Source organism: Lutra lutra, chromosome 8 (genome assembly GCF_902655055.1).
Source record: "Lutra lutra chromosome 8, mLutLut1.2, whole genome shotgun sequence".
NCBI classification, from domain to species: Eukaryota; Metazoa; Chordata; class Mammalia; order Carnivora; family Mustelidae; genus Lutra; species Lutra lutra.
Window position 1 is genome coordinate 21,521,446 of NC_062285.1, and position 27,414 is coordinate 21,548,859.

A 27,414-nucleotide genomic window follows, 5' to 3' on the forward strand; every position below is an offset into this window, starting at 1 on the left:
CCAGAGCTCTGGCCCATCAAGTAGAGAAGGTGCGTAAGAAGCATCAGAGGTTGCACGGGGTGAGACATCTGGTCTCCTAGGATCTACAGCCCCAGTGCACCAGGAGCATCCCTGTGAAAACCTTCTAGAGAAGTGCTGTTTGTTTGTTTCTTTCTTTCTTTCTTTCTTTCTTTCTTTCTTTCTTTCTTTCTTTCTTTCTTTCTTTTCTTTCTTTTAAAGAGAGAGAGCACAAGCAGGGGGGAGCAGCAGGCAGAGGGGGAAGCAGGCTCCCTGCTGAGCAAGGAGTCTGATGCAGGACTCGATCCCAGGATCCTGGGATCATGACCTGAGCCGAAGGCAGATGCTTAACCAACTGAGCCACTCAGGTATCCCTGTGTTGTTTGTTTTTCATATTTTACCTGCGAGTTAGTTCCTTCAGACACTACAAACAACAAAGAAAAAGTGAGATCAGACACGGAGAGCCTAAGCAGCTGAGCTCCTACCAGATACCTCTTTAATTCTAAGTGGAGCTCTTGGCTTTAGCAGGAGCTCTGCTGCAGCATAAAATGAAATAAAAGGAAGGCGACATTTATTCGAGAGGTGTAATCATTCGTGTGATATTATTCATCACCTTGAGAAGAAATCACATGTAAAATCAACACCAAATGGTTAGTTATATATGGAAATCCCCGTTAAAAAAAAATTTTTTTTTTAATATGACTTTTCTAACTAGGTTCATACCTTTGTAGGTAGGAACAGCTACAGGTAAGATTTACAGAACATAAGCTCTTTATCTAGCATCCAAAAATCTAGAAAGCTCCAACAGCAAGAGGCGGTGGAAATATTGAAGCCCCCTGAAACACACTGTTCACATCTTCCCTTCAGAAGTGACTCCTGAAGAAAGAAACCACGCGTTGTTCCAAGGGTGTGTTATATTTTGATTCTCTGAATCCTGCCAATCCCATGTGTAGGATATGTAGATAATGAACCTATTTTCAGATTCAAAGGCCGCTATCTCTTACTGTTTGCTCTGCCTTCCTTCTCCTAAGTCCCCCCATTCCTCTGCTATTAGGCCTTTGGCTCCAAGGTGTCTGGAGATACAATTTGCAAAACAAACAAGACACAAAAACAAGATGAAACACAGAATCGGGCTTTCTTGGCAGCCTAGACCCTCAGCAGCACCTGATGCAGTTGCCTACTCTGTGACGTCACTCAGCTCCCCTCAGGCCCCATGGCGACTGTGTGGGCATGGGCCACCTGCTTCCTCTCCCCATCACTCTTCCGGCAGCGTTCGGGCCTTTTTAAGGGCAGAGAAAGCAGCGGAGGGGTAGGTGGAATGGAAGGTGCACTGGGGGTTAGGACCAGGCACAACGAGAAGGTCTTGGAATTGTACCAAGGAGACTGTTCCCAAGATTGGTCAGATGGTAGGCAAGCAAAGGCTCAGGTCAGGAGGAAAAAGACATGTCAGTCCTTAACACACGCTTGTCAAATGGTTAATCCCTTATCATCACAGGGCGCTTCACTATTTTCAAGACTTACACAAAGATTATATTTGATCCTCGAGGCCCATACAGGGCTCATGTCATGATTGCTCAATTGGAAAAATAAGGAAATGGACTCTCAGAGACACTGGGTGATGTGTCCAATGTCACCCATCTACTTAAAGCCTATTTCAGCTTTTTAAAGAAACATCCATTCCATTTTGACACCAATCAAGTACTCATCAGGCTATGAGCCACTCACTGGTATTAAGAAATACCAAGAGTTTTCAAAACATGAACCAGAATTCTTAAGAGTTTGACCAAGGTCTAGAAGGATTTATTGTTTGTACTAGAAATAAGACTTTGCTCATAATATTTCATTGTAACATCTTTGGGCAAAGACATAGATAATGGATATTGTCGGAGTTAATAGACTAAACAGATCTTTTAGGATAAGTAGGATTAATACAAAGATCTCAAGTGCCAGAGAGCAGCCTATGGAATTTTTTTTTAAGGGAAATAACGCTGGAAATCTAAACTCATACTCTCAAACTAGATGCCAGTGAATAAGAAATGTCAATAGTTCGTTAATCCCCGGAGCATTACATTCTCTCTTTTTCCCTTCAATTAGTTTCAGATGTCTTTGCAGGTCATTTTACTTTGATGTGTACCTTACACTAAATCAACACAGATCAGTCCACTGTAAAGAAAAGGAACGCTTACACACTTAGTTTATATCATCAAATCAGTGAACTGAAAACAGTTGAGAGGAGTCATGCCCCTAAGAAAGATTTTTCCAAGGACATAAAAATACAGATTTCATCCAGAGTCATACATTTTAAAATTCCGATTCTAATTTGAAAACTTAAGATCATCCAGAATTAAAACTGAAGTCATATTATAGTTTAAGAACGGTATCTCTTAGAAAAAAGAAATTATAAGTTTCTTATAACTTATAAGATTTTTATCTCTCATGATCCTCTAACTGAACAGATCCCATTTTCCTGCTCCCAAATATAACATTTCCTGAATAAGAAAAATAATTTATAATTTTACTACAGATAACGTGGGCTTGAAATTCAAAATATGCCCCTATATACCACTCGGAGATACAAATTTATATATTCACTCATTTGCTCAGAAGATGAGAACACTCAAGACACTAATAATTTCACATTGTGCTGGATATTTTATATAAAATGTTCTCCCTTAAAAACAAAGATGAAATGCCATGAAGAAATTTTTTTTTCAGGATTACTTAAAACATAGTTCTCCGGGGTGCCTGGGCTCAGTGGGTTGAGCCTCTGCCTTCGGCTCAGGTCATGATCCCAGGGTCCTGGGATCGAGCCCTGCATCAGGCTCTCTGCTCAGTGGGGAGCCTGCTTCCTCCTCTCCTCTGCCTGCCTCTCTGCCTACTTGTGATCTCTCTCTCTCTGTCAAATAAATAAATAAAATCTTAAAAAAAAAATAGTTCTCCAAGTAAACAAACCCATGTATCCTCCTGCCATTCGTATAACAATTGAGGATAGCTTATTGAAAAATGACACATCTAAGGGAGAGCAACTCTTCCAAAGCCACCAGCAGACAGTAAAACAAAGTGAGTAAGAGTTCTTATAACTGGAACTCTCGGAATGCTTTTAAGCAATGTACTTGCTTATCATTCCCCTTTTCTGGCCACTCTTCTCTTTTCACAATTTATCAATCCCACGGCTCTCTACTTCAGTACACTCGCATGATAACGTTAGGCACTGACCACATTCCTTAGCCTAAGAACATTCGTACAGTGGTGACACGGGCTATCTTGCGATAAAGCAATTATGTTCTCTGGTGTTGTAAGAATGAACAGCACCAGATGCCACGTTTCCCCAGCTTCACCGAGGAGCCCGGTAATGAGACAGGATATGTAAAAGGGCATCTCAATCCACGCAATCTGAAAGAAAACATGAATACCAAATAAGGAGACATTATCTTTCTGAAGGGGAAGAATGAAGTCTAATGAGACGGACTTGGGTGTTAAAGTGGACTTTTAGGCAGAAGACGTCATTGGTGAATGAGGCCAGTCCCGCCTTGTTCGGCTCAGACGCTTCAGTGAATGCACCGGAAACAACCAGACCTGTAGAAATATCATCTGTCAGAGCCCTGCGAGCTGGTCAAAAGTCCTTATTAGGAAAAGCTGAACCACCCTCGAGAAAGCGGCAAGACGACAGAGGATTTGAAATTTGGCACGTCTACATTTGTGTTTTAAGTGTCATAATTATTTTCCTTAGATTTGCAAAAACTGTCAGCATTTCGACTTACTGAATTGATGAACTAATCAGCAAAAAGCTCTGAATAAGACTTAACTTTGAAAGAAACACAAGCAATGGACTCTTAAATTATGTTAAAAAGTTTCCTAATTCCGTAATTAAGAACTTGATTTGATTCATTGTGTTGGCCTATTATTTTGTTTCCTTTGTTCCAGATTAAGGGTAGAGAGGAAGTTATGCAAATATACTGGGTTGGAAATGATTTCTCTCAGCTGGTACAGGCCAGCTGGTTTCCCCTGGTAAAAAGAAAAAGGTAGAAAGTGGGAATGTTGGAATCGCATGTGTTCCTGACAAGATTTTGAAAGACACTGAAATTTCTGGATATCCGAAGTATCTTTAGGTTCATCATTTCACCCAGCGGAAAAACAGAGGCAGAAGGACGTAAAGAGGCAATAATTACCAGAATCAGCCAAAGATGTATTAGCCCAGTTCCCCAACCACCTTGTTCCTTGTTTCATGTAACTTAATTTATTCCAGAATTGTCTTCCAATCTGCAATTCACCAGGATGATGGGATAGAGAAGATACGTGGTCCAAAGCATTTAAGTGCAAAACAAACATCTCAAAACAAAGCAACATACCCCAAAATAAACAAACTGACAACAACACCACCACCAACAAAAACCTTAGTGAAATCTGGTTATAAAGACAGATTCCAGAAAAAAAAAAAAGTAAAAAAAAAATGGGATAAACATAGTCTTTACGAAAATATCTTTACTTGGCTTTTACATACATTCCCTGTGGGAATGAGTCTGCTCTTGTTTTTCTGAAAAGTAGCTGGGACATAATGATAAAGAAAAAACAACTTTTTTTTTTTCCCTTATGGATTATTCTGGAAGATTAAAAAAAAACCCATTGAAATGAAAGTGATTCATTTAGAGAGGGTTAAAATGATTTTAAAGCACGAGTTAATTTTGAGAACAAATGCTGGTAGCAGGCGTAGTGGGTGATTTTCGTGAACTCTAAGGGAGGAGCGTGGGGCTGGTCTGCAGAAGGTCTGGGGTGCCCAGCTGACTCCTGGAGGGCTGGCGGGCAGCCTCACCTGTTGCTGCTACACATTCAGGGCTCAGACGTCCAGGAGGGGCCTCATGAACCCATGCCCCCATTCCCTAAAGAAATCTGCAGTGGGGGCCTAGGCGGTAAAGAGCACAGTTAGCAGCAGACCTGCACCAGCAGGTCTGTGTGTGCATGTGAGAAGCTGGCCCCTGACCGGCATTCCCTGTTTCTGCTGCTGGTACCTGTGTAGCCCTCAGCTTGACACCTTTCTGGCTGTGCTCAGATGCCTCATCTGGAGAGATGGTCATGGGTCCACCTCCCTGGGTTACTGTGAGGATTAACTAATACATACACAGCATATGGCCTCATTCAACATACACGCTTACTACAAGCTTCTTTGTAAATTGCATTTTATTCATTCATTCATTCATTCATTCATTCATTCATTCATTCATTCATTCTGGAGAGATAGAGCGCTTGAGCAAGGGAAGGGGCAGAGGGAAAGGAAAAGAGAGAATCCCAAGCAGCCTCTGCCATGCCAAGTGGGGGAGCAGGACGTGGGGCTCCATTCCCCAACCCCAAGATCATGACCTAGCAAAACCAAGAGTCAGAGGCCCAACTGACTGAGCCACCCAGGCGCCCCTTTAATTGCATCTTAAAAACTGTGGCAAAATAGAGAAACATAAAATTTACCACTTTAGTTATTTTGAAGTACGCAGTTCCGTGGCACTAAGTACATTCCCATTGTTGGGACGCCTGGGTGGCTCAGTTGTTAAGCTTCTGCCTTCAGCTCAGATCATGATCCTAGGGTCCTGGGATCCAGCCCCACATCGGGCTCCCTGCTCGGCGGGAAGCCTGCTTCTCCCTCTCCCATTCCCCCTGCTTGTGTGCACTCTATTGCTGTGTCTCTCTGTCAAATAAATAAATAAAATCTTGGGGAAAAAAAAGTAGATTCACATTGTTGTGCAACCATCAACTTTATCCATCTCCAGAACTTCCCACCATCCCAGACTGAAGCCTTGTCCCCATGAAACACACTTCTCCATTTCCTCCCCCTCCCCCCAGCTCCCAGCAACCACCATTCTACCCTCTGGCTCTGGCAGGCTGCCTGCTGCAGGTCCCTCATGTTAGGTGGAACGTACATAGATCCGCCATCTTGCAGCAGGCTTACTTCACTTAGCATAACGCCTCCATTTTAATGGCATTATGAGTTCTAGGTTTATGCTGTGAGAATGAAAAGCAGCCCCAGAGAAGGCAGGCCTCTCACTCAGCTGTAGAAATTAAACAAACACACACTTTTTTTTTTTTTTTAAACCCAAAAGCAGATACTGCCTCGGCAACGGGGACCCTTTATTATTCGCACAAACGATCCCTCATTAGCTAAGGCAGCTTTATTAACCAGGAGCCCAGAAACCACTGTTCTTTGGGGGCTCTCTTTAAACAATCTTCAACGTCTCTACCAATTAGCTGTTCCGGCTCCAGCATCACGTTTCTCAACAGTTACACAGAAGCAGTCATGTGACAGTTCTCATGGGAACCCTGAGTCCTGTCGTGACTTCTACAATGGCCTTTGGATTCCTAACTTTCATAGGAGACACAGAGAAGAGAAGCAGGTTGGAGAGCTCTTTAAGCTCTCAACTTTTCCTGAGCTCAAACTCAGCCTCATTAACCGTCTTAGATCTTCATAGCAAAAGACACAGGTAAGTCAACTTGATCACATTCAAGAGACGGTGCACAGACCTATCCTTTCCCTACTGTTACACTGAACTGAATTCCACAACTTCCGCACTGATCTTTTACCCTGGGGATGCTCTAAGTATTTATTCTGTCTATGGTAGAGAGATTCATGGTTCTTTATGTCCCAGTATCTGCACAGGTGCATACATCTTTTTTTTTTTTTTTTATCTCGTTAACACTATCTGAATAAATGGTAAGATCCTCAATGATAGAGATCTCATTTAATTTCATCTGGGTAGCACTCAACGCATATCATGTGCAGGTGATTAGTATTTCTGGCAATATCGTGAAGTTACTTCTTTTTCATGTGGTTATATTTGAGTGCATGTGCAGAGGCTTTTTTAAAAACACCCAAACATCAATTAGCATTAATTATTCAGTCTACCATGAAAGTCCACTGTAAAAGCTTTGGAGGCAGAGCTGTGAATGACTCACAGAACCCATCTATGTGGCACTTAGCTTTGAAAAGATTTCCAAGCATGTGTTTTTATTGAACATTAAACCTTATTAAAGGAAGTCATGAAAATGGTCATAAACCTGGATCCAGCAAGGCAGAACCTCAGGCTTATCAGGTTTTATGCTACGATAATACCTGTGTTGATGCCAAGACAAGAGAGACCCCAAAAAAGAAAAGAGAGAGAAAGGAAAAGGAGAAAAAGAAAAAATGTGTGTGTGGGGTATGATGTGAGGTTAGATTACTGGATTTTATACATACTGATATCAAAGGTACGGTCTTCAAGCAATCCCTAAGGCTTCAGAGGGAAGACCAAAATAGAAACAGCTATACTGATGTTTTAAGTACTTTTTGTAAACTCCCACCCCCACCCCATGGACCTTTACAACCTCCAATATGGAGGAATGCAGAGAGAATTATTACTCTCATTTTGTAGGTGAGAAAAACACACCTAGAGATGTTAATAGACTTGCTTCCAAATGAAGACTGAAGAGCTAAAACCAAGAAAAAAAATCTTTTTCTTCTCCTTTCAGTGCAGTGAGCTCTGTTCATCTAATCATGTTCCCAAATCCTGCCGTGTTCTCTCCAGTCAAGGCCATTTTCTGCAGTCTTTGAGGAACTGAGAAGATGAGGAGGCCCAGGATGGTTCAAACCAGACTCTGAAAAGAGGGCATCTGTAGCAGAGCGTGTGGAACCTTCAGGTGTGGCAGACCTATATTATGTGTTGGTGGCACAGACAAGGATCTTGGGTATATCAGGGGTCAGATTTTTCTTTTTTCTGATACCTAGAATGCTTCTAACCAAAACAATGTCTTAATTGGACCAAAGTTTAAAGACAATTAAGTACTGTTTGTAAAGTTAATAAATAACATTAAAGTCCAAATGACAGCAGTTTCCTTGCCAAAAAAGAGTGTAGAAAGTTCTAGTTCTCCAACTCTATGGGAAGATTTGGGGAGACTGCATGCCCTGGGATGGTGTCTTAAGGGGGAGCCCCATGGGAAGTTCTAAGGGTATAGCGCTATTTCTGAGCCCTGACAGCCCTGAATCAACAACCTGATGACCTACCTATTCCTCGATGGTGCAAAATCTAGGAACCTAAAGCCAAGACAGAATACACTTCTCATAATAACTACAGCTTGAGTCAGATGTGGTCTCCACGTAATTTTGTGGAGAGTCATTCTCTCTCTGCACAAAGTCAGATAGATATCTAAACAAAGTTGAAGTTTTTCCTTTCACTTTCCAAAATTAAGGCTTGATCTTTTTGACTAGTGTAGAGTTGATTTTAATCAAACCCAATGTGCTATTGTCTCACACTATTGTACCCTTTAGTGATACCAGCGGGGTGATGCAATCTAAATGTAGGATCAATTTGTACAAAAGGAAGTACATTGATGGCTGGGACTGAGCAGGGGAAAACACTGTCTAATAGTTTATTCTGTAAGTCTACTAATATATAACAAATAAAAATAATATTAGAATCTAAACCCCAGGAAACCTAATAAAATATTTACACACAGATCCAAAGAATATACAAATATTCAGTGAAATACTCACCTTCGCAAGAAGTCTACTGAATAGAAATGAAGACATTGTGCCATTTTTTATGTTTTCAAGTAGTTATTAATACTTAATGTGGGGCGTATTGTTATGATGTTAGTATAGTATTCACATTATGTTGGCATGGGCAACTGGTAAAATCATTTTGAAAAGAGACATGGAAAGCAAAGCCAGAGACATAAGAACATTCAAACCCACTCACTATGTGAATTCCATATCTGAGACTTTATCTCAAGGAAGTTATTTAACAGAGCCAAAAACCAGATGCTCAAAATTGTTATTACAGATTGATTTATCTATAAAAACAAAAGTATAAAATGCATGAAAATTCCAAGAAATAAATGACCATCGTATTTAGACAAACTATGGTAAATCCGCACACTACTATATCAGGCTATGATTTAAAAAGTGACCTCAAAACACAGCTGAAGGAAAAGGCAGAATCCAGAAGAGTTTGTACACTATGGTTACAACCATAAGAATATATAAGCTCATGGAAAACGACTGGGATATAACTTGCCGGAACAAAAATATTTGACCCAAAGAGATGAGATGGTGGTGTTCCCTATACATACACATTTCCTTTAATATTTCTTATATTTTTATTTATTTTAGAGAGAGAGAGTGCGCGTGCACATGCACATGAGTAGGGGTGGGGGTTAGAAGGGTGGAAGCAGAGGGAGAAAGATTCTCAAGCAGATTCCCCACTGAGCTCGGAGTCAGCCTTAGGGCTGGATCTCAGGACCCCATGATCACAAACTAAGCCAAAATCAAGAGTTGGATGCCCAACCAACTGAGCCACCCAGGAGCTCCATAATACGTTATGTTTTTAATACTAATCACGCTTTCGGGAAAGATTATTTATTTATTTATTTGACAGAAAGAGAGAGACCGCACAAGCAGGGGGAGGGGGTGAGGGAGAAGCAGGCCTCCCGCTGAGCAGGGAGCCCAACACAGGTCTTGATCTCAGGACCCCGGGATTATGACCTGAGCCGAAAGGCAGACGCTTAACAACAGAGCAAGCAGGTGCCTCAGTACTAATCACTTTTTAAAAAAAAGATTTTATTTATGCATTTGAGAGAGAGAGATCACAAGTAGGCAGAGAAAGAGAGCGGGAAGCAGGCTCCCTGCTGAACAGAGAGCCTGATTCGGGGCTCGATCCCAGGACACTGGAATCATGACCTGAGCCAAAGGCAGAGGCTTTAACCCACTGAGCCACCCAGGCGCTCCAGTACTAATCACTTTTAATTAGTGACTTTGATGTGTAAAGTTCTCTTTCAAGTTTTTTCAATTTTAACAAAAATACTTGAGCAATTCTCTGTGGGGACTGTGCAAAATTATCTTTTTCTATGAACCGACTGTTTTGTGGGGCTAGGTGAAATCCCACATTCTGACATCTCCAGGTGATAAAGCCAGCATCCATCCCTGTGATGATCCTTTAAAGCAGCCCCACGTACGGATGTTAGCCACCAGGGCTTTATAACATTCTGGTTCCATTTAAGTGCAATTTATCCCTGAAAAATGATACAGAAATCTGTAGCCTTAGACCATTTATTTGTTTTATGACATATAGGAGTTGAAGGAGAGCAGAACAGTCCACCTCCAAAAATTCCAAAGTGGAATAAAAATTATTTTGACTTGAAGTTACTTAATAAACAGTTGGGGCAGAACAAATACTTTGACCCTCCTTTGTCCCCCCAGAAAGCAGGTAACAAATCCCCCACCTGAACACACTCTGTTTACCAGGAGGGGGAAGGCACCCTTATGGCTAGAGATAGGGAACTGGAGGCCTTGTTACCTCTTCACTGATTTGCCCAAACCTCTTTGCTTTGCCAATTCTTCACAAACTTGTTTCTTGGCCTAAAAGCCATTAACACCTGTCTGCTTTGGTCACTTTGAGTCTCATATTTTTACAGACTCCCGTATATATGAAATTAAATTTGCTTTTCTCCTGTTAATCTGTCTTCTTTTCATTGAATTATTAGACCAGCCAAAGAACCCAGAAGGGAGAAAGGGAAATTTCCCTCCAACACAGGTTTGGCGCCCAAACTGGGGTTCTCCCTGGTCTGGATATCGCTCGCTCCAAGACCCCTGTGGTTGCAGAATTCTGGACCTCCTGACAAGAGCCAGCAGAAAGTAAGAAGTCCTACCATGTCAGTCTCCCAGGTCACTGCCTACAGGCTTTATTGGGAGCAAGAGTAGCGAGAGTTCTCTTCTTTTTCTAAATTTAGATTAGCAGGAGAAAAATGAAACGTTCCTAGTTCCTCTCTGGGAAGGTTTATCATGGGTACCCTTGTTTTCTATGGATTCCTTAGAAATGGGCATTATTTTCTTTTGTCTCTGTCTTTTGTGCCATCTGGAATAAGGAGGAAAACCAGAGGGGAGAATGCAGGACTGGGTCTTTTAAGCTTGCTGTTTGAGCTGGCCTCACCAACCAGTATGCTGATGGTTCTCGCCAGACGAGCGTCTGTCTAGCAAGCTTTGCAGTGTGGCCCCTAGGTAAAAACAGGATGAGGTTTTCCTTTGGTCTTGTTCTATGTCCTGAGAGCTTGGGTTATGACCAGGGAGAATATTCTCTCTGGTGTCCGTCAGCCAGAAGGTATATGTACCAACATGTGTCTTGGGGGCCAGTCAAGTAGAATGGGATTCTGAGACCTAAAGTCATGAGCACCATTCTCTGTCTTCCATGCAAACAAACTCTTGGGGGAACTTGTCAGGAGGGGTCCCAGTCCTTGAAGGGTCTTTGTCGTCTCCGCCATCACTGTCTTGTTAGTGCTGGAACAGTCCCATTTCAGGAGCACCTGACTGTATCACGGTATTAGCATCCCTCTGATTGGAGGCAGGGAAAAGCAGAGACACTGTTTTCACTACGCCATTGTTACTGCCTGTGATAATGAAGGTCTTTGCTTACTTTTTTTTTCTTTTTTCTTTTTAAAGATGTTATTTGTTTATTTAACAGACAGAGATCATAAGTAGGCAGAGAGGCAGACAGAGAGAGAGGAGGAAGCAGGCTCCCTGCTGAGCAGAGAGCCCGATGCGGGGCTCGATCCCAGGACCCTAGATCATGACCTGAGCCGAAGGCAGAGGCTTTAACCCACTGAGCCACCCAGGCACCCCAGGTCTTTGTTTTCTTAGGCTAACTATGGGAGTCATTTTCTGGGTCTTGTAAAGGCTACCCCTTTTGTACTCTCTTTTGGGACATTTCTTGTAGCCATGGTGAAGCCATAAAAAGGCTTACTGGTTTGAGTTGCTATTGAGATAAATATAAGATCTTACTGATCAATGGGCACATGAAGGATCTTAGAATTGGAAAAATGTCTGTATTTGAAGAAAAGAAATTGTTTTTAGAGAGCTCTCATTCTAAATAATTGTCTTATTGTATTACCTAGATTATTTCTAAATAAGATAGAATACTGAAACATTAATTACCAAACATAAGTTTTACCTAATTTTGGCTTATTACAGAGGAACTAAAGATATTTGAGTCTGTTAGTAAATGTGTACCACACTTAAAAATTAAACTATGAGGAAGCCTATGTTTCTAAGAATTATAAAATGTATTCATAATTTTGCTGATCTAAAGTATGCTGATACAAAGTTCATAACTGCTTACTTCTTAGTTTTTATTAGAAGTTACAGTTTCTAAGAGTTAAGAATGAATTCTAATTAATAAATATAATTAAAATAGAAATACGGCAGTGCCTGGGTGGGTCAGTCGTTAAGCGTTTGCCTCCAGCTCAGGTCATGATGCCGGGGTCCTGAGATCGAGCCCCACATGGGGCTCCCTATTCAGTGGGGAGCCTGCTTCTCCTTCTCCTCCCCACTCATGCTCTTTGTCACTATCTTTGTCTCTCTTGCTCTCAAATAAAAGCTTTTAAAAATTTTAAAAATAGAGACGTAATAAATCAAGCAGAAATAATAAAGGAAACAAATCTTTTTGCAAGAAAAGTGAAAAATGTTTTGGGGCAAGAAAAAGTATCAGATATGGACATGCATCTTTGTTAAGAGAAAAGACAATAATTTTGTCCTAAAATACAACTGGCTGTTTCAGAATGAGAAAAAGGGAAACAGAGGACAAACTAAATGGAAATGGAAGAGAGAGATAGAAAGAAAGAGAGAATTTTATCTTGTGCAATCAAGTTGGCTAAGGTTGAATTATAAACATAAAAGTTTTTAAAAATAAGCTTTAATAGGGTGTTTATGTAAAAATAAATCTTAATTTTCTTTCATCTGCAAAAGGGACAAAGTTCTTTGGACTCTTGGTCTGCTGCCGATTATGAGACCATGAGACATTTTTCTCTACCTTTTAGTAAATCTGCCTAGAAAGCAAAGATTATGTGTCTTACCAAAATAATTTCCTGGGGCGCCTGGGTGGCTCAGTGGGTTAAAGCTTCTGCCTTCAGCTCAGGTCATGATCCCAGAGTCCTGGGATCGAGCCCCGCATCGGGCTCTCTGCTCAGCAGGGAGCCTGCTTCTCTCTCTCTCTCTCTCTGTCTCCCTCTCTGCCTACTTGTGATCTCTGTCAAATAAACAGATAAAATCTTTAAAACAAAACAAAACAAAAAACCAAAATAATTTCCTGATCTCCATTTTGTTTTAATCACATCTTTGATTACTTAAGAAAACTGAATCTTCTCAATAATCAATGAACTAAGTTTTGCTCACAACTGTGTAAACTTCTGTATTTGTTTTAATAATCTTTTATTGTCACTTTGGTTAAATAGCACATTAAGTCTTACATTTTGTAATGTTCCACAATCCTATTTGGTCAAGCGTCCAAAACCTTTTGATATTTTTGAAGAAACTTCCCCAAATCAAATTCTAAATGAAGTCTTTCTGACCTCAAACTAGTTTGGGATTTTGTAGAGGATCCATAGACTATCTCAAAAGATTTATTCCCCCAACCCTTATAAAAAGAGAGATATTACACTCATTATGCTTATTTGATATGTTAAATTGTCAAATAAGAAGTGATGCTAAACATTCTTTAGACAAAATATATACGGAAATTATTATTATAAGTGTTCTAGAAATTGTATGAAATTCCTAAAACTATGATGTGACCTGGTATAATGCAATCAGTCATAATTCTAGTTATTATTATTATTTTTTAAAATTTTAAAAACAATTTTATTTATTTATTTGACAGAGAGAGACACAGCGAGAGAGGGAACACAAGCAGAGGGAGTGGGAGAGAGAGAAGGTTTCCCAGGTGCCCCTCTAGTTATTATTTTAAAATATATGTTACAGAGACAACCAAATTCCCTTGTCAATCGCATTATAATGAACTCTCATCAGATCTTTAACCAATGTTATGAGAGGTTCATGCAAAGGACTCTGACAAGTACTCTAGGAGAGAGGTTTCCTTTTTTTTTTTTTTTTTTTTTTAGGAGAGAGGTTTCTGATAACTTTAAGACCGTATCACTGAACTGGGTAAGAATTTCCAGAACTAATGGAAAAACTAAATTCAAGCAGAATAAGAATTAATTATATGGGGCTAAATGAACTGATGAGGATGATTATAATTTTCCTGACTTTTTGTTTGAAATACCTTGGGTTCTTTTAAGTTATTTCTTGAGATTTAAGGAAAACTTTTTCTTCTCCCTCCCTTCTCCCCCTCAGCTCTCCTTCAGCTACCTATGACCTATAGCAATTTAGTAAAGTCTACTCACGTACAAAGATGAAACAATTACTCTTTTTCCCTAGTGACCTCCCCGTGGATTCTCTCTGCCTCCCCTACTGCTCCTCCCCTTGCTCATGCACTCTCTCTCTCTCTCCCTCCCTCTCAAATAAATAAACAAATTTTTAAAAAAATGTTTCAGCAAAGCAAACTTTGAAAAGTCCATATGGTCAACCGCTATGCTTGCTGCACTTAATGTAAATAATCAGGCCAAGTTTAATGGGACTAGACTTATTTTGCAAAAACATTAGTCTTACTTTGATTATCTTTGATAGAAATAGGGGTAACTGCCCCGAGAAAAAATCTGTTTCAATGGAAAACTATAAATAAACCCTTTTGGATATCAGATTCCAGTCCCGTTAATTGATTTATGTTTTCTATTATAAACTAACTGGATTTGAATGCTTCTAGTTTTCTCCAATATCTGGCTACAATGTTCCAAAATAACCCACTTCCAATTTTCCAAAATTTCCAATTTTCTCCCACCCTGTGACTTGGAATCACTGAGAACTAAAACTGCTCTTTTTCTAAAGCTATGCAAACTAAAGTTGGACAACTTGATATGAACTTCAGGGAAATCACCACAACAGCTCTTGTATAAACCATCTTCATGCCTATTGTGGTGTGGCCACTCATGAAGATCACCAGAGACATCCCAACTGCAAACTAGGAAATCTGTCCGATTGCTACTGCCTGTCCTCATTCTATCTGAAAATGCTTTGAGTTCAATCTAGAAGTCTTAACTGATGACCTGTAGAACTCTGACTAGGTTTATAATTTGCTCTAATCATTAACTCTTATTTTTATTTTGTTTCCATAGAAATGCCTCTTTCTAAATACCTAATTGTGAAACCATCAACAAAAGGAAAGAGCAAAGACTGAACAGGAAGATATTTGTGAATGATATATCTGATAAGGTGTTAAAAACCCAAATATCTTTTAAAAATCATACAACTCAATACCCTAAAACAATCTGATTTAAAAATGGACAGAAGACCTGAGTAGACATTTTTCCAAAGTAGACATACAGACAGCAGACACATGGAAAGATGCTCACCATCACTAATCATCAGGTAAATGCAAATTAAAACCACAATGAGAGATCACCACACACCTGTCAATATGGAGAGTAGTTAAAAGAAAGAATAAGTGTTGGCAAGAATGTGGGGAAAAGGGAACCCTCGTGCACTGTTGGTGGGAATGTAAATTGGTACATCCACTGTGGAAAACAGCAGGATGGTCCTCAAAAAATTAAAAATAGAAATACCATACAATCCAGTGATTCTACTTTTGTAGTATTTACCCCCCCCAAACGAAAACACTAACTGAGAAAGATAAATTCACCCCTATGTTCATGGTAGTTTTATTTCCAATAGCCAAGATATGGAAGTAAGCTAAGTGTGTCCATCAATAGATGAATGGCTAAAGATATGGTGAGTTTGTGTGCATGTGTGTATAAACACTTGTTTAGAAGAAGCCATGAAAACAAAACCTTGTCATTTGCAGCAACATGGATGGACCGCCAGAGTATTATGTTAAAGGAAATAAGTCAGACAGAGAAAGACAAATACGGTATTATTTCACTTATATGTGGAATCTAAAAACCAAAATAAATAAACCAACAAAACCAGAGACAGACTCATGGATACACAGAGCAAATAGGTGGTTGCCAGAGCTGAGAGGGGTGGGGCGATGGTCAAAATAGATGAAGGCGATTAAGAGGTACAAACTTATAGTTATAAAATAAATAAGTCATTGAGATGTGGAGCATAGCACAGGGAACACAGTCAATGATATTGTCACAACTTTGCATGGTGACAGATGGAACTAGACTTACGATGGGGAGCACTTCACAGTGTATGTAAATGTCCAATCACTATGCTGACCTGAAACTATGTATGTCATCTATACCTCAATTAAAATTTTTTAATTGATTTTCAAGACTAAGAAGACCAATTCAGTAAAATACTAGAGCAATCTACCAACCCCACTTCTGAATTGGGAAACTCCTTGGGGATTCCAAAGGAGGGCCTGCAGAGCAGAATATGCCACCCCAAAATATGCCACTTTTTTGAAATTTTGAATTTTAATTCAAAGTACTCATTATTTTGAATTAAAGTTACTCAAGAAACAGCTGGTGCAAGGACACTCTGAACCTCCTTTGTCCCCCTGAGAGCAGAAAATAAATCTCCCATTTGAAGACACCCTCCCTGTACCAGGAGGGTAGAAAACGTCTTTACCCCCAGAGAGGGGGAATTCAAGGCCAAAAATGCTGTATGAACAAACTTTGTTACATCTTCACTAATTTGCGACTTCAAGCCCGAACCCCTGCTTTGTCAATTCTCCAAAAACGTATTGTTTCTTTTTCTGAAACAGCCGCCTGCTTTGGTCATTTCTTTGAGTCTCATATTTTTATGGGTTCCCGTATGTACACAATTAAATTTGTTTTTTTCCTGTTCATCTGCTTCATGTCAATTTAATTATGAGACCAGCCAAAGAACCCAGAAGGGAAGAAAGAGAAAGTTCTCCTCCCCTGCAGAATACATAGCTCCTGTCAATGTCCTCTTCTTTTTTCCCCTTCTCAACTGCTTTAGCAATAGAAAGGTTAAGAGAAAGAAGGAATAATAATTCAAAAATTACTAGACTTTTTAGAATACTTAACCTCCTTCATCTTTTGATTTTTTTTTTTTTTTTTTTTTTTTTTTTTTTGCTCTTTCGGGCTGGTCGTCATTCAGGAGCTCTGGTGCTTTACCCTTTGGGAGTTGAGGGCCACAGTGAGAATCTGTGGAAGCTAGAAAATGAGAATGTATACATAGACTCAAATATTTGCATATCGTTTCTGGTGGTTTTGCACTTGCCTTCTCTCGGCCCTCTGATCCCAGGTCCGCAGACAACCACTTAGGAGTCCCACTTTGCAGGACTGTTATTTATTTTAATCTCTCTTTCTTCCAATATGCAAATCAAAAACAGCTCACAAATTTCCCCTGCTGCCTCTTCTAGAGATCATGGTCTGGGATCTCTGAGCTAAGTTCTTTCATTATTAGGCAGAGTAGAAAATGTAGATAGGCAAGTGCATTCCCTCAATAACTTGGGCACTGTGCTAAACAGTCTCTATGCATTGTGATTTTTAAAGAAAAATTCTCACAAATACTGGAAATGCAGATATTAGTATTCTTAATTTTATAATTCAGAGATGATCAAAATTTGCCAATCATAGTTATTATTAAGGGAATGGCCTAATAGTCAAAGTCAAGTTTGACCAGATCCAAACACTTGCTCTTAACCACAGTCAGAAAAACTGAAATTGTGGGTAATGTGTTAACTAAACAAAAAAGCCTACATGAGTCTGACAGGTCATTTTTGTTGGGCACACGATTTCAGTCATAAAGAATATTCAAGTTCAAGAAACTTAATGCAACAATACCAGCATTCATAAAAAGATAACAAATGCACTTAACACTAGTTGGAGTCTTTTTTTTTTTTTGCCCTTGATAGCGAAAAAGTAATTATCAGTTTCAATTTTTACTAGTTTATTAATTTCACCTTCATAAGAATTAAATGTATGGTTTCTAGATGTGTTTTTGTGCGTTTGGGATTTGCAGGGATTTTAAAGGAGTACAACTGATAGAAAAGCTGAAAACATACTTGGTTAGAACAAAAATAAGGGCCATGTGCCTTCTTCAGCTTCCTAAAAAGTTATTCCCAATATATATATAGATACACACATGAATGTATACACAGACATATATGGATTTTAAAATTATCTTCCTTTATATTATTGTCCAAATTGAAAAACTAGCTTCTATCATCATTTGCTTTAACCATTAAAGCAAAAATCCACGTGTTTACCAGCCTATTCAAACACCGGTATTAGTTAAAATGAGAAATGATTAGGTCACAGGAAACAAAGAGCTAGGACTGGGGGAGAGAAAGTAGTTTAAAAACGTCCCTGTGTGGATTCCCCAATCATCCTTCACAGAACCGAAATTAACTCTACGATAAACCACTCCACTATTCTGAAGTCATCTAGATTGACATCCCAATTAAATAACTGTGACATTTTGGTGCCTTATTTCACTGCTGAAAATATTCAAAATGATCACTGGAATGTGTTGGGCAATTTGGGGGTCAGAATTATACATTTTCCCAATTCATAAGAGAATTCCTCTGCAGAAACAACCATAACAGCTATTTTATGTGCGATCACATTCTTAGAAAGCAGGCAAGTTTACGGGAAAGGATGATTCTAGAGGCCCCTGAGAACAAACAGGTATTGAATAATTTCTAAAATACAGGCGAGCGATAGCTTTAGAATGAGTGTGCACATAGCCAGCCATGCCAGAGTCTTAGGAAATAGAACCGTGGCACACAACATTTAACGCGGGCAAGCACAAGCAAGGAAAAGGGTGTGCTTAGAAAATTCTAGATGAAATGTAACAAAAGATAATTAAAAGCACCTAGATTAAGCGACTCATCTCACAGTTGCCTGATTGTGCTAATGCCTTCATCTGATATAAGATGGAACAAGTGATTACCACACACAGGTATTTCTCAGTAAGGATTTTTCCTTTTTCCTTCCTTCCTTCCTTCCTTCCTTCCTTCTCTCTCTCTCTCTCCCTTTCTTTCTTTCTTTCTCTCTCCCTTTCTTTTTTTTTTTTTAAAGATTTTATTTATTTATTTGAAACAGAGAGAAAGAGATCACAAGTAGGCAGAGAGGCAGGCATAGAGAGAGAGGAGAAAGCAGGCTCCCCGCTGAGCAGAGAGCCCGATGCGGGCCTCGATCCCAGGACCCTGAGATCATGACCTGAGCCGAAGGTAGAGGCTTAACCCACTGAGCCACCAAGGCGCCCCTCTCTCTCCCTTTCTTTCTCTCTCTCTTTCTTTCTTTCTTCTTTCTTTCTTTTTGTTAGATGAACTTAGTGTGTATTGGAGCCAGAAACAGAAGAGGTACCTTGGAAAGAATTTCTAGGCAAGCTGTACTTTATTGATTTTAAAAAGGTATTTTCATGTCCTACTAGCACAGACCTTTGTAACCTCAGGATTTTTCTTTTTACAGACTCTAGCTTACATTTGGGTTCTGGCGTGATGATTGTTTTTTCTGAAAACTTCCCTCGAAGGGCCCCATAATGATGTGATCTTTACTTTCAAAGATCCATTCCAAATCGAAAGACCCAGACATTCAGTTTTTGTCTGGTAAAGCTCTATGCTTACGTTTTTTTTAAACATTAGACTCCCATTTCTGTATTTCATTAAATTCACAAATTTTTGAAGTGACAAACAAGCAAAGAAATCTGAATTTGCATCCATGCAGAAAGTCAAATCATCTTGATTTACATAGAAAGGCTTCTGGAAAGAAAAAAAAAAAAAAAAAAAAAGAAAAGAAAAGAAAAGAAAGCAAGCAGCAAGTGTCCAGACTGTCAGTGTCATGCGTAAGGGACCCACTGTCCACAGCTGGAGAAAGCATTTCCATTTTCCAGTGTCTCCCAGTCTCTCCCTCTCTCTGCCACAAGCTACTATACTGATCTCAATTACATACAGTTTAAAACCAGAGTTACAGCTCTCCTTGCTTAAACCGTCCCGGAACATTTACATAATCACACTGCAAATGACATTTCTGGCATGATAAGCAAAACTTTTAAAAAAGTGAAGCGACGAACGTGATTGAGCTTGAGCTCGCTAACAATTAAGGACATTCCTGTTCTCTTTAAACCACACCGTGCATCTGGCCTGCCTCCCTGCCCGCCTGCTTACCCCAGGAATGATGTACTTAGTCTGAGGAGACATGAAGCGTCTGTCAAGCATGCCAGCCCCGTTCCAAGTGCACCCAGCTCTCCAGAGAGCAAGAATGTGCTTCACAGGGGCAAGAACTCAGTTAAAAAGCTCAAGGCAGCCAAGGGTGGCTTTGCTGACCGGCATATCAATCAACTGCTTTCCTTTTCCTTGCTGGCTGGAGGTGCGCGCAGTTTTAGCCAGCCAGTGTGACTTTCTAAAAAGTTCTTCAGATGATAACGGCTCTCTCTGTTCTGGAACCATTTAGGCATCGCAGACAAGCTCATCAAAGTCAATTAACAAACGCAAGTGGGAGGGTCTCTTTCTCCTTCCAGCTACGTCAGCTGGCTTGCAAGAGCAAAGCCTGCAAACTTGTGAAACCGACAAATGTTTCATCAATGTCAGATGCCTGCCTTGGGGCGACACTGGCTACAGCGGTGCTTCGGGATACTTTCTTTACTATACAACAGATTGCACAACTGGACAAGCTGTCAGCGTTCAAGAAAACTACTAGACTGTGAAAAAAAAAGTCTGGAACACAAGTGAGAACATTCCTGTGCTCACATCCGATGGGAGAAAATATTTCCTCCCTCACATACGAGAAAGTGATATCTTTCTTTTGTGGTCACCTTTCACATTCTCCGCATGCATGACAAAAACATTTTTTCCCCCCACAAAGCCAAATAAATACTGCTTGGATAAATTTAATTTTATTTTAACTGAAAACGTTTTTTCATCCAAAGATGACTTTTTAAAAAATGGAACAAAAACCACTATCCTCTAAGAACATGTTTGCAAAGCATGTAACAAAGGATTACTATCCAGAAGACAGAAAGAGCTCCTAAAAGCCAATAAAGAAAAGACCCACAAAATAAGAGAATAAGGAAAAGAAAAAGGAATAAATAAACCACAGAAGAGAAAAACCTAAGTGGCCAAGAAACAAAAAATGCTTTGCTGCTGGTTGGGAATACAAATGAAAATCTCAATTTACCATTCACACCCATTCGGGTAGAAACATTTAAGGTATTTGAAATACCAGACCTTGGTGAGGAAGTCAAGCAGGGGTTGGCACACTCTAGCCTGAGGCCATATCTAACCAGCTACCCATTACTCGTAACTTGCTAGCTAAAAGGATGACTGATGGCTGCTTTCGCTTGACAGGTGCAGAGTTGAGGTTATGAGAGAGACCATGTAGCTTACCAAGGCTGAAATATTTCTGGGCTACTCCTTCACGGAAAAGGTTTGCCAACCCCTGAAGCAGAGTAACCAGACTCTCAGACTTTGTGGGTGGGAGTATAAATCGGGACAGTCACGTTTGTGATTTTGCGAAAGGTGAGGGCAGCAAAGTTGTTAGTGACCGTGCCTGTTGGGGGCCCTCCTGTCCCTCACACAGGCACACAGGGAGGCAGAGTAGGCACAGAACGTCGCTAGCAACATTGGAGATGTTAGTAAAAACCTGCTAACAAATCCAACATGTAGCAACAGGAAAGTGGATAAACAAGGCCTGACACCCTACAACAAGTAGAGTAAACGGTTTATGAGTAACTACATGGATTAAATCAAACCAAACATGTCAGTAGGGAAAAGCAAGTTGTAGGACCTTTATACCTTGAGAACCTATGATACGATTTGTATAAAGTTGGAAAATATTCGAAAATACTATATGCTTTCTGTAGGTAGTGAAAGTATAGAAATAAATATGAAAAAGTACTAAATTCAGGAGAGTGTTACATCAGGAAAGGAGGCCATCTGGAAGAATTACTGAAGGTTGGGGAAACTCTATTAGTGATATTTTATTTCTTACACTATGTTGTACTTCCACCATTGGCCACTATATTATTTTCTATGTATTTTTTGTAGCTGAAAATTTAATAATAAATGCATTATTTATTCATAATAAAGAAATAATTTTAGGATTAGAAAAAACAGTGGAAACAGTGAGGCAAAAATGCCAAATCATTATATAGACATTAAAATGTTTATAGGACACTTTCATTTGTAACAAAATACATAGGATATATGAGAATAAGTAAAAGAAAAAGAATAGCCTACCATTTTTGTTCTATAATAATGACTCCACTGTTAAAATTATTTAGAGAGAAACTTGTAAGGAAACATGAATTCTATTTATAGTGGCTGCAACTGGGTAGTGGGTTGAGGGTAGGTTTTCTTCTCTCCTTTAAAAAAATTTAGTATTTTGGGGTGCCCGGGTGGCTCAGTAGATTAAGTGTCCTCATCTTGATTTCAGCTCAGATCATGATCTTAGGGTCCTGAGATCAAGCCCTGTGTCAGGCTCTGCGTTCAGTGGGGAGTTTGCTTAAGATTCTCTCTTTCCCCGCCTCTGCCTCTCCCCTGGCTTGTGTGTGTGTGTGCGCACGCGCACACACACACACACACACACACACACACTCTCTCACTCTCTCTCTCTCTCTCTCAAAAAATAAATAAATAAATAAATAAATAATTAAAAAAAAGTATTTTCAAACTTTTCATGATAGGTTTCTATTATTTTTCTGACCCCCCAAAAGTATTAAGTGTCTAACTGGCAACCAAGGGTTATCCAATTTTCTAGGGAAATTAGAAACCTTTGTTTAACTATTTACTTTAGGATATTTTATATATGTGTAAGAGTAGATATTAATTTGTAAAAACCTGATAGAAATGCCAATGGATTTGATGATTTGACCAGCAGAAACAAATTCATCCGGTAAAAATGCTAATGATTTCCATCTTGTATAAAAGATAACCTCCTCTCCCCCCACCCCATAAACTATTTTATTGCCTGGTGCAGTAGTTAACAGTTCTGTATCTAATTTAACAATCTTAGCCCTGTATCTTTTTTTCAATGACTATAAATGCTTAGGTCTCTCCCATAATCTTTTTAAACTGGTTTTACCATCCTGCCAGTTTCCTCAATAAACTAAAAAATCTTTGAAACACATTCACTGTACATTTATTTATGATAAACACACTGAAATTTTTGGAAAATTACACTTGGCCTTCAATGTTTCTGACAATGGCGTATTTGATTACTAGCTTTCCAAGTCTAGCCCATATTAGTATATAGCGCCACTAAGATATACTTACAATAGAAAAATGTCAGTCGCTGATGTTAATTTCAGGTAAGCAAAAAACAACTGGGGTTTGAAAAGGAGGAGGAGACGGAAATTCTGCAAGCCAATTTCAATGCCTTTCCAAGCACCTATAAGTTTTTTAATACTAAACAACAGTATGTCCCTGTTACAGGGATAGCACTTTTTCGACACATTAAATATGATTTCTTTCTTCCCCTTTCAAATGGGACCAAGGGATATTTTCTTGAGGTCTCTGGGAAGACAAAGATAAACAGAGAAAAGAGACGGTATAAGAAATGCAGGTTATCAGGGAAAAACAGACTATTCAGAGTGTAAGCCAGGAAGGTAATAACAGAAGTGCATGCAAGATTTTAGATCAGCTTATCATTCCAGAAACCAGAAGAAATGACAAACCCAAGACAATCTGGTCACTTTCCAGGGTTAAGAGGGTAGGTGACCTTAATTTAGGTGGGTTAGTCAATATCCAGTAGTGATTTTTTTTTCCAAAGATTGTATTTATTTATTTGGTGGGGGGAGGGGCAGAGGGAGAGGGAGAGGGAGAGAATCTCAAGCAGATTCTGAGCTGAGTGTGGAGCCCAGGGCAGGGCTTGATTCCACAACCCCGAGATCATGACCTGAGCCAAAACCAAGAGTTGGACACTCAACTGATGGACCCATCGGGTACCGTGTGATTATTTTTTTTTAAAGATTTATTTATTTGAGAGAAACAGTAAGTAGGGGGAGAGACAGAGGGAGAGAATCTTCAAGCAGACTCCTCGCTGAACACAGAGCCCTGTGTGGGACTCAATCCCATGACCCCAAGATCATGACCTGAATGAAACCAAGAGTGGGATGCTTAACCGACTGAGCCACCCAGGTGCCCCTCCAATAGTGATTTTTTAGTTTTTCATACATGTGGCAAATTTTCAAGCTAAGTGTTTGTAATTTAGAGAAAGTCTAAGATACAAAGAATAAATAATGTCTAAAATATATAGTATAGAATAAAAATATTAAAAATGACATTTTCTGTTTTTTCTAGGTATAAGATAACTTCCCTGGTTTTACAAAGCATTTTCATTGTTAAGTACTGGGGGGGGGGTGCGGAGAACAACCCAGAACAAAAGAAAACAATAGCAACACTTATCCTTGCCATCCCTCAGGTTCCTAATCTATGAAAAGAGAATTGTCAGGATTACATGAAACCTCTAAAAGACATCTGGCACATCAGAGACGACAAATAAATATTAGTTTTCTTTGCTATAACTGGGTGGTTCTCAGCTGGGAATGATTTTGCCCCTAGGGGACATTTAGCAACGTGGAGGGACATTTCTGATTGCCACACTGGGACGGGAGGGTGGTTTACTGGCATCTAGTGGGTAGAAGCCAAGGACACCACTAAACATCTTATAAGGCACAGGCGAGTCTCCCACAACAAAGAATCTTCCAGCTCAATAGGTCAATAGTGCTGAGGTTGAGAAATCTGAAGGTGTCCTTTATATCAATGCTATCAATGAGAAACACTTTAACGTCCTGTGAAATTCAAACCATATCTAGATCTACTTCAGGTTGCCTCAATGTAGGATAGAGGGCTGGAAAGGCAAAGGGCAGGGACAGGGGAAGCTGACCGCTGTGAATTGGGAACATTTCAGAGGCAGCCCCTGGGAGCTCAGCCAAGTGCCCAGTTATGCTATGAGTTTCTACTAGAGGAGCCCATAGAGACCACGGGCTAGCTTGGTGTCAGATTTCAGATGGAAGGACCAAAGGTTTCTGCAGTCCCGACTGGCATTCACACCACTAATCTTTTGCTCTAGCTTGTTTCCAGTTCCCTTCTACCACACCCCTACCAACACCCCCCACCCAAGTTGTCTTTGCTAAACTGTGAAAAAGGCTTCATGAAATCGACATTAGAATTGGAGAACTCCAGGAGCGCTATTTTTATAACTAAAGAGTCATGCTCACCAATCTGCCAAGAGAAGGGCTCTCTTTATTTGCTGTATTTGTATTCAGAATTGTTATTATCTGCCTACATAAACAGAAGGCAGGGAGGATAGCTTCAATAGTCCTGAATCCTCAATCTGAGACAACAGTCCCATTTGTTGTTTTACACTTTGAAACAGCAGCAGAACTTTCTGGATGGGGGGGTAGGGCAAAGTATAAATATGTTATGTTGCCAGGAGACAAAAAAAAAAAAAAAAGGCAAAATTTTGGAAATCACGTACTTTGAGCAGCCACTCCAGACTTTAAAGGCCAGACTGTTTATTTAATGGTCAAGGATTGTGAAAAAAACTTCCTTGATCAAACCCCCATTTAGAGCTTGTGCCATCAATGGTGTCATCTCTGATTACAAAAGGCCATGATATGTGTACAAATATGGATAATTATGGCATGCATTAGCCAGACAGTGAATCATGACAGCCAAACAAAACTCTAACGTGTGTGTACACTCTAAACCTCGCATGTGTTTTTGGTAAATAACAGCCAAACACATTGTTTTTCTCAAGAAATAAAAACAAGAAACAATTCCAAATGCCATAGAAAAAAACAAACAAAAACCCAAATGAAAATAGTCACATTTATAATTAAATTTTGTTTCCACCTAACTTATTGTTGTCACTAATAAATTTATTTATTTATTTTTATTTCATGTGACAACAAATCCCAACCGATTTCTACTAGTTATTGATTCAGAAGAATAGGAGCAAGAACAAAGCATTTTTTCCCCATATCTGTACTATTTGACCCAAAGGGTTGCACCGTTCAATTTCTTTCCTCACGTTTTACTCTTGTAAATAGTCTGTTATCAACTTGGCCCTAATTCATGTAGGGGCAGATGAAGGCAGAATCTTCATTTAAATCAGAGCCACTCAAATCAAGAAAGGTCCCCTCCTTTTTTATTTCATAAAAAATCTAGCAGTGACGGAACTCAGCTAGCTTCTTGTCCTTCTTCCCTCCTTGATAAAAGAGCTCCCCCCCATTTTTTTTAAACATATTATGCAATTTATCTTTAGTTAAGAATTTACACTGGCCAAACAACTTCCTTTCTGAGACATTGTACTAATTTCAAACATATCACAACTGACAAGAGCTGAAAGGAACTCTCTTCTCCACCATTTGCTTTCCCTCACTATTGGCTAAGATAGACTTGAAAATATTCCTGAGTACTGTTATTAACAAAGAGCCACAGTAATTTTAATCTACATCAAAACTGCTACTCCAGACTATTCTAGGAAAATAAAAGAAGGAGAGGGTGTCTTGGGGGCTCCTTTGACCTTTTTATTTCTCCATGGGTCCGTTCTACTGTAAATTTGACTCCAAAAAGCATAGTTTATAATTTTTTGGTACTTGCAACCTGCATTTAACATAATAAAACTCTCTTTCCTTATTATTAAATGTCTTTTCAGAGTGATCTATAAGAAAGCCTGCTGACTATTTTCTATAGTAATTGAATGAACCTATGTAATTCAATGTATTATGTTTAATGTTTGAATATTTCCCTTTAAAACAACTGCCACTTGGGGCGCCTGGGTGGCTCAGTGGGTTAAGCCGCTGCCTTCGGCTCAGGTCATGATCTCAGGGTCCTGGAATGGAGCCCCGCATCGGGCTCTCTGCTCGGCAGGGAGCCTGCTTCCTCCTCTCTCTCTACCTGCCTCTCTGCCTGCTTGTGATCTCTCTCTGTCAAATAAATAAATAAAAATCTTAAAAAAAAAAAATAAAACAACTGCCACTGAATTATGCGAGATGGGGTGTGGGCTGGGGATTAAGAAGGTTACATCAAGCGCTGGGTTTGCACTGTGTTTTTGAGCTACCCCTGGTCCCAACACACACACCCACATTTCTTAATCTTCCCAGCCCTGCTATCCTGCCATCTTACGGGTTTTCCTCCTGAAATTTTCACTTCTCACCTGCTTTAAGGGAGTCATTATTCCCTATTCCCAGTTTCTGTGAGGTCGTCCTAAATATCCAAGGTCTTTCATTTCCAGGCTCTTACACGTAGCACCAGCTAGACACGTCCCCACGAACTTCCAGTAGTGTGTTTACACATACTTGCTTCCAAAGGAATTTTTCTTCCACCCCCAATACCCCAGTCCTGCACACTGTAGTGAACAGCATCACCGTCCTCCTGTGACTGGACCAAAAACTCATTGGCAAGTCGTGTCCACTCAAGCCAACCTTTGTCACCTCTCTTATGACCTGCCTAGCAATAGCCCCTAACTCACTTCATGGCTGCTGTCCCACCTCCACAGATAGCCAAAGTTGTAGGTTTTAGTCATTTATTTATATGAGAGAGAGCAGGAGAGCGAGAGCTCGTGAGTGGGGGGTGGGGAGGAGCAGCGGGAGAGGGACAAGCAGACTGTGTGCTCTACGCTGAGCGTGGAGCCTGA

General features: G+C 39.9%; 1 protein-coding gene across 8 annotated transcripts in view; it reads right to left on the reverse strand.

Moving 5' to 3' along the window:
- Nucleotides 1-27,414, reverse strand: part of CACNB2 (calcium voltage-gated channel auxiliary subunit beta 2) — a 378,708-nt gene that overhangs the window by 165,850 nt on the left and 185,444 nt on the right. Inside the window, exon 1 of one of the 8 annotated variants that reach the window (XM_047743565.1) lies at nucleotides 19,941-20,200. The exons of the other annotated variants lie outside the window; for them this stretch is intronic. Within the exon in view, the coding sequence (XP_047599521.1) occupies nucleotides 19,941-19,991 (51 nt within the window). The 5' untranslated portion in view covers nucleotides 19,992-20,200. Of the gene's footprint in view, nucleotides 1-19,940; nucleotides 20,201-27,414 lie in introns of those variants that run through there. 8 annotated transcript variants of the gene reach the window in all.